General features: G+C 46.0%; 1 protein-coding gene across 3 annotated transcripts in view; it reads right to left on the reverse strand.

The window, feature by feature from the left end:
- The window catches only part of abtb3a (ankyrin repeat and BTB domain containing 3a), a 167,569-nt gene extending 163,634 nt beyond the window's left edge, over positions 1-3,935 (reverse strand). For all 3 annotated transcript variants that reach the window (XM_086201810.1, XM_086201809.1, XM_086201808.1), the window contains exon 1: positions 2,827-3,935. In XM_086201810.1, the coding sequence (XP_086057936.1) occupies positions 2,827-3,691 (865 nt within the window). In that variant the 5' untranslated portion in view covers positions 3,692-3,935. The remainder of the gene's footprint in view (positions 1-2,826) is intronic.
- Between the last annotated feature and the right edge of the window lie 4,009 nt (positions 3,936-7,944).

Genomic DNA, 7,944 nt, shown 5'->3' on the forward strand with positions numbered 1-7,944 from the left:
AGAGTGACTGCGTACTGTTTTTGTGAGTCAAAACTGAAAGACAGGAAATGATGCGCTCCACGGGTAGGAGGAGTGTGTGTGTGTGTGGGGGGGGGGGGGGTGCGTGCTTGGCACTGCATCCTGTCCGTCATCCTGTGCTTGTTTCTCAGCCACAATCTCAAGACAAAGCAGTCGTTTGCTGCATTTTCACTGAAGACAAGCATCGCTGTCAGCAGAGGCTCGTGATGCTCATGAGGGATTAAGTCTTGTTCACTTTAGAGCTCCAGCATCGACTAAATGAGTCAATCAACCAAAGTTTTAACAGCAAAGTTAATTGATTTGGGGTATTTCCTAAGTCCTCTGCTGCCATGTTCTTAAATGGGATGATTTGTTGTGTCTCTGGCTTGTCTCTTAGGTTCGGCCGACGACTTAAAACGTCCTCCAGGGCTTTGGAGACTTGTGATGATTTTTTTTTTTTTTTAACAAGCTGAATTAGATACTAGAGGGCACTCAGAGAGCACATGCCTCTGCAAGATGTGGGGATAGTAATCTTGCAGACAGGCAGGTGCTTAGAGACCTCGACCAAACCCAAAGTAAAAAGGAAAAAAAAATGCAATTCTTAGCCAAGTTAAATGGATCTGACCCACAGTTTCATGGGGTCATCATAGTTTTGCCAGTATTCCTTCCAACTGACAAACCAAAGGCGTAGAACAGGTGACCTTGTTGGCAGACGTTGAGGTTGATTGAGAAAATCTTTTTTTTAACGACCAACGTAATCACGTGTTTGGGTTGTTGTTGTTGTCACGTTGTCAAAGACTAAATGGCTGCTATTCAGGATGAACCAGGCCGATAAGCGACACCGGCGTTCAAAACGTTTACCTCCACTAAGGTGAACTCAGCCAAACTCAATGTAAAAAAAAAAAAGTGGCCATTTTTAGCCTTGTTAAACAGACCTGCTCTGTCCATTCAACACTGCTCCATGAAGTTTGGTCAAACTCAGCGCCATAATTTTTGCCTAATCCTGCTAAAAGCCCTCTCACAAACAAGCTTTACCTCCTTGGCAGACGTCATAACAACTTGGCTGATAGCTGTCAGCACAAAGAGTGTTTTGTGTGTTTGCTAAGTCTGTTTTTCATGTTATTTATTCCCCCTCATGTGCCAGAAACACTAAGAAATCTTGACAATGAAAAATAACTGAACTGGTTCAAAGTATTTCAGGCGTTCTTTGAATATCACCGACCTTCTGAGCCACCACTGCCATCTCATTTGTAGTCAAGAAGGGGACTACGACACGATGTATGTTCAGCATACATGTCAAACCCTATAGAGAGGAATCTTTGTGTGTTTGGAAAACCTGCGTCCATGAAATCCAGATGCACTAATATGACCAAGTAGGCTTTGAATGCTATTCCAGACCCATTCCTCCACGGAGAACCTCTCTCCTGTGGAACTGCAGGATGCCGAGATGAAAAACACCCTTCTATTTTACCTCCCTCCTCGGACTTCTGACGGAAAACGAGAACTCTGCAACAATTAAGAAAAGGGCTGCAATATGATATTTTGTCTGTCAATATTGTTCAGCTCAGTTTGGCAATCGGCCGCAGCGCTTCATCGAGTACCTTCTGCTTTCTAGTTTTCAGCCAGCTCGTTCAGAGCCGGCCCACTCCGACGACGCGCACCTTCTGGAGTGAGACATTTCCAACAAGGCCAGTGAGCGCACAATGTAAACACAAAATCACCACACACGTATATCATCATCTGAGCGTCTTGGCGTGGATCGACTGCCGCCGCGTATCCAAAGCAATCATTAACATTCTTGTCTGAAAGTCTGAGGAGACAACAATGGCTTCAAAGGAGTTGGAGCTTCAACCATAAACACATTCGCTGGCGCGATGCTTTGATAACCAGGAGGATGTTTCACTGCGGGTCTTGAGGTCACGCTGATAAATATTCAAGACACTGACAAGACCCCTTCTTTCTTAGGAGCGCAACACAAAGTAAACTCACAAAGAGGCGCGTTGAGCTCAGAGAGACCTTTTTAGAGTTTCTGCATCACTGGTTTGTGACTCCGGAATGCAGAAGGAGCCAGTCACGTATGTTTAGCTTGAAGCTAATAGCAGCTAATGGCTAACAACAGCAAAGCCCCCTAAAAATGTCTGTTTGCGACCTCTAGAATCACATCGGCCGGTATATCAAGATCCTCTTAAACCATTCGTTGTGGCGCCAAGCGTGACGAGCTACCGCGTGACCTCATACCTTGCAACAGTGCCGAAACAGACAAGTTTGTTTTTAGCTCAGGTTTTTGTAGATTACTGAGGATAGAGCTGGACAAAGAAGACCTGGATTACACCGAACGATGATCATCATCATTTTGAGAGAGTGGAATCAGATATTTTTTTGGGGGGGGGGGCAGTTTTGCTTTTGTTAGCTGCCGGTCTCCATTAGCAAGAGCCACAAATAAGTGATGGGGGGGGGGGTAGTCTTTGTGAGCTCAAAACAACCACTTAATGCAAAACACACTATTTGGGTGATGCAGCACTTCAGCTGTCATTTTCCAGCTGAGGCTCATCAAGAAGCTTTGCGGTCCAAGTAAAGAAATAGAACATCTCACTGGAGGTGGAACGCATACTTTTTGAATGTTTAGTCATTTAACTTCTGCCTTATTTAATTCATTTCTGGCCTCTTATTTCTCAGATGACCTGACTTTCGAAGGGCGAGCCTGAGCATGATGGCTTTACCAGTGGATGAGTGTTGACAAAGTGATGCGACCTGCTGCCTGCTTATTGAGCACCACCTAATTTCAGCCCCTCATGTTGTGTTTCTCTGTCTGGCTTTAGACTTTCTTACCACTTGAATTCTTGCCGCATATGAGGTGCTGGTAGGGCTGCAGCAGCCCCCAGATCTCCGAGTCGCTGTTGATGGCTTGCTCCACTGAGTCCAGCGTAAACTTGGGGATTCCGTTGTCCCTCTCCACCAGCGCGCTGCGCAGGACGCGGCTGAACACCTCCCTGAACAGGCTCTCCATGCAGGCGGTGAGGTAGATGGCTGCGTGTTCGTGGATTCTGAGCGCCATCCGACTATCCACCATCCACCTGAAGAACTTCCCCACGGAGAACACCAGCCCGCAACGCGCAGACTTGCCTCGGCTGAACTTGTCCCCGGTGCTCATGTTGTAAAGGGAGAGGGCGCTGAGAGCCGCCGTGATGCAGTTGACCGAGATGGTCCACGACAGCACCACCTTTATGGCGCTCTGGATCTCGTGTTTGGTGCATTTGGCGTAACGCAGGCTGAGCCGCTGCGCCTCCCGGGCTACCCTCACCAGCGCGCGGCTGATGAGCGCCGACAACCGCGCCAGGACCTCCGGTGGCGGGGTGCCCACCATCAGCTCCTCGTCTTTCCTCAGCGCGCCCTCCACCTCGCCAAGGCTCCATGGCACGTCCTCCAGCTCGGGCAGCTTGGCGCACTGACCCGAGCACTCCAGTATCTCCGTGTCCTCCGCCAGGACGGTGTTGACCGTGTCCAAACTGTTTTGTCGGCTGTGCATGGATTCCGTCAGATGCCAGCAGTTGCCCCCATGCGGAAAAGACTGATGCGTGTCGGAGCAGCACAGCGACACGCTGGACGACCTGACCGAGTCCGCGGCTCCACCATAACCAGAATCAAGCGTTAAATCCTCCAGCGTCCTCACGACTGTCTTACCATTGCCTGCCATAACTGCACCGCATACTGTTGGGTATGCTTGGTTCCTCACTTAAACGCCATAAACTCGTCTTGGTGTCTCCAGCGTCTCCCAGCCGTAGCTCGAAGGGCTTAAATCCCCAGATGACGAGTGAAACGCCAGACTTTACTTCCCTCCTCCTCTTCTTCCTCCTCTCCCTCCTCCTCCACCAAGTGGCTTCTATCTTCTCTTCTCCACAACTTCACAACCTGAGAGCGCGCACACATAACACACACAAAAACCCCGTCTGCGCTCACAGCAACAAGCGCAGCGCAGGCAGGACTCCGGCTGGGCGGGAGGGGGGAGGGGCCTGGAACCCCGCGGGCTGAAACAAGCCAATCAGCTTCTCCATCAGCGGTGATTGGCACCGACAACCTACCTGGTGAAACATAACTGCAGTCAGAGATCCACACGTAGGCTGCTGGGCCATTGTGGTGGAGCTGCAGTGGAGTGTCACGATGAGAGGAGACAGCAGGAGGTGGATGATCAGGACCGGTGGAGGGGAATCAGGCGCAGACGCATGATGTTATTGATCAGTGATGAGGGGAGGAACTGGTCCCAACCCCTCTGAAATGTGCAGTTTATTTTCATTCTCCTCACCAATAAACCATCTGGCTTTCACGCCTTCATTTAAAAACCTGAATAACCTGTAGGTGAAACTAAGGCCCTCGTTACAGAGGGGGCAGGAAAGTGCTAAATCACTGTATGTCAAAAAGGAAAATTAGCCATAAAGAATGGAAAGATGAGCCGTCTTCTTTTGGGCTCCTTTGAGGAAGATTTATGGTCCTTATTTGGAGATGATGATGATAATCATTGACACACTGGCTCTTTGGTCTCAGCGACTGAGGAGGGGATGTAGTATTTTTCTATGATATCGTGGAATTTACTGGCCGGGTGTCGTGTTCTAAGTGTTGTTTGTGTGGGTGATGTATGGTCGTGTCCTAGAAAATAAAATGAAATCTGCTTCACCTGCGTTTGGCTTCCATGAATTCTAGAAGGAAACTGACTTCAAATGCCTTCCTACGGACTCAAATTTGACCTAAATCAATATTTGGGCCACATCTGGGCCACACAGCACACTTGCCAGGGCCGTAGCTGAGCCACGCGGGCTTGACGTGGCCCAGATTCGACCCAAGAGTGTCTTCTGGTGATCTTGAGAAACTTTATGAACATTAACATGACACATTGTAAGGTCCAAACCCATCCCTGCTTTGTGTTTTCAGCATCTATGTAGTGAATGTTCATCCGTCTCATCTCATCGACTGGCACCCCAGAAGCCTCAGGGTTGCCAGACTGGGACGATTTCCACCGATTTGGACAAGTTGGGCTTGAAATGTAGCAATGAACTCAGCAGCGGAACATATTTAAAGACTGATTTAATGGCTGATTGGCCTTTTATTGCTCCAAACAACCTGCGGCTATGCTTTTGTTTTGATTTGTGTCCTCACGATTCGACTTTTCTCCTTTATTGTGTGTTCCACATACTCACAAGCCCACAAAGAAGAGCTAGAGATTCAACACCACAACGTGACAATATGGCTGATTCCCTCGCTTTACGTTCTACTGCCAAACCTGCTGAGTGGTCAAAAGCTTATTTCCGTCTTTCGAAAACACCTACGTCTCATATCATGCCGTAAAGCGTCAACAACTGTTGCAAAACTGCCGTCAACTGCTTTTTCCATATAATTTACGACACAGAACAATGCTATCATACAAGATCTACTCTACAAACATAGTATTACAGCCAATAAAGCACAATCAATAGATATTAGTAGCTGTCATTGGCCTTATTGTTGATTTGTTGGTTTTCTTCTGATATTTAGGGGGGAGTTTAATTGTGATTGGGCTGGAAAATAAGCAGAGCTGGCAACCATGAGGTCCCCAGGACTCCCCAAAAGTAGCCTTGGCTACATCCAGGACACCGGCTACAGAAACCTTGAGTTAGTCCACTGGAATGACTCAAGATGTGCACTGACAGGCCGACCTTACACAGCTCTCTTTTGGCCACACATCACTTGCCTGTGAGCCAGATTTGGCCCAAATGTGCCTTCTGTCTCTGTAACGGTACCACAGACCTGCAGTCCTGTTCCTTCATCCTCACAAGTATTTATTTACAACGTTTTCTTCTGCCTGAGAAACAAAAAGAGAGCTGGATGTGCAGAGAGGAACAGTTGGTGGACTGATGATTCATCCATTCTGCTGGGGCTTCTCCGTGTACGTCGGAGCTGAACCAACCATCTGTCCACCCTGCCTGTCACGCCAGAGGCCCTCTCATATTTTCTTAGCATGACACTGCATGACCTGTGCCAACACGGAGGAATACTGGAAGGAAGGAGGCCTGCAACTTTTTTGAAATGGTGCGACGCCAACTCTCGCACAGGACTGATAGAGGAAAAAAATGCCAAATTAAATGAAGTCTTACTTTCTGTCATTGTTTGATAAAAAAAAAAGAATACAAGTATTAGAGCAAATGCTCTGTATTTACTGATGCCAAGACCATCCCCAGATGGTGTATGGGGTAACGTTTGGGGCGCTGACAGTAAAACGGGATGATGTTACCACATACACACAGTGGTTAGGATGTTGTTTTCTCTTGATTCTCTAGTCAGCGACGTGAATCGAGTTCCCCCTCAGCAGAGTGTCAGCAGCTCTTGATGCAATGCAGCAGATCTTGCTGACTAACTCAGGTGAGCGCGGCGGAGGTGGGCTGCGGCTGCTGCTGCTTCCTGACATGCACTGTGGTCCTCTACAGCATGTCCTTATTTATTAAGCCTTGGTTGCCTGGTAACAGCAAAAATAAAAAATAAAATAAAAAAACTGGAAAAATCATGTTTTTTCCCCCCATCAAGACAATAAATTTCTTTTGCCAGCAGAGTGTTTCCTATTATTACGAGGATTCCTCCGCCTGCTTCCAAATAATACTCACATAGTATAGTAGTACAGCTTATTGATTCACACTGTGTTTCTATACTTTGCAGCATCTCACCTGATTTGATGTATTTTGTTATTAGCTAACTTTACGGCTCAAATATTAATCTTGTAATTCCATTGTTTATGCATGATAGTGTCTTATTGAAAGACACGTGCGTCACACATGGAGATAATTCATCTGGAATAAAGCACAAAAGGGAATTTCGGGGACTGCTCATGATCTACATTTACATATAAATTATAGGAATGTATTTAATCAACAACAAAAAGCGTTTGCAGCCAGTTTGTGATACCTCCTCTTCTTTTTGTTCATTTTATTTTGCGTGTTTGATTTAATTTTTTTTTTTTTTACAAATGTTCTTTATCCTGAATAGTGAATTTGGAAGGAACTACACTTAACATAGTAAAACGATTTTGCAATCACAAAGCGGAAGGTAAAGGAAGCACACAGTGTAGACGTGTGTGTGTGTGTGTGTGTGTGGGGGGGGGGGGTGGCATTACTGGTGCGAGGTTCTACTGCCCCCTAATGGTCATTACGAAGCACTTCCCTCCCAACTCAAGGCTGCATTTTCTGCATTACATAATTAAAAAAAACCTATTTATGTAAGATATTATTGTGACGCATTTATTTGCTGACATTAACCTTTAATAACATCAGATTGCATTGTTTGAGATGACATACAATGACAATTATAGTTTTGACCATTTTAATAATCTCAATTATATTCTTTAAAAAAATACTTTTTTCCCGTGCACACGTGCATGTACACATGTACACCTTTATTTATCGCTTGTTGTCAATACTACTTTTGGACAAATCAAAACTATAGTAAAGAAAATCATTTTTCTTTTCCAACGTGGAACAATTTCAAGTGGAAAAACGTGTTGTACAGAATGTGACGGACTTCACGTGACAAACGTTCTACGGTCGTCGTTGGTGGGCTCGGTGGTAAAAACACACACAAATGATAAAATAGTTTTTAATTTCTTCAACAGACGTTTGCATCCTCTACGTGTACGCCAACTCACACCAAAATAGCTCTCTCACCGTGGGATGTCAGGTTTTTATTATCATTATTATTATTATTATTGTGCTGTCGACGTAAATGACAAAATCATCAGTGTGCGTCTTCCTGTATCTTCCTAAAATAAAAATTATAAAATGAATAAAAATAAAGTGCGAGTTGTAAATAATCCCACTGAGCCCGTCCAACCGTCGAAATAGGTCACAATTCATCACCAGAGGCGGCGTTCGCTGAACACTGTTTTAGAGCAGAGGAAGCACGCTGTGGAAACGTGACCACGCTTGCTTACGC

The sequence above is a fragment of the Aulostomus chinensis genome, chromosome 4 (genome assembly GCF_037954235.1).
Source record: "Aulostomus chinensis isolate RoL2024-O1b breed Wild chromosome 4, RoL_Achi_v1.0, whole genome shotgun sequence".
In the NCBI taxonomy this organism is placed as follows: domain Eukaryota; kingdom Metazoa; phylum Chordata; class Actinopteri; order Syngnathiformes; family Aulostomidae; genus Aulostomus; species Aulostomus chinensis.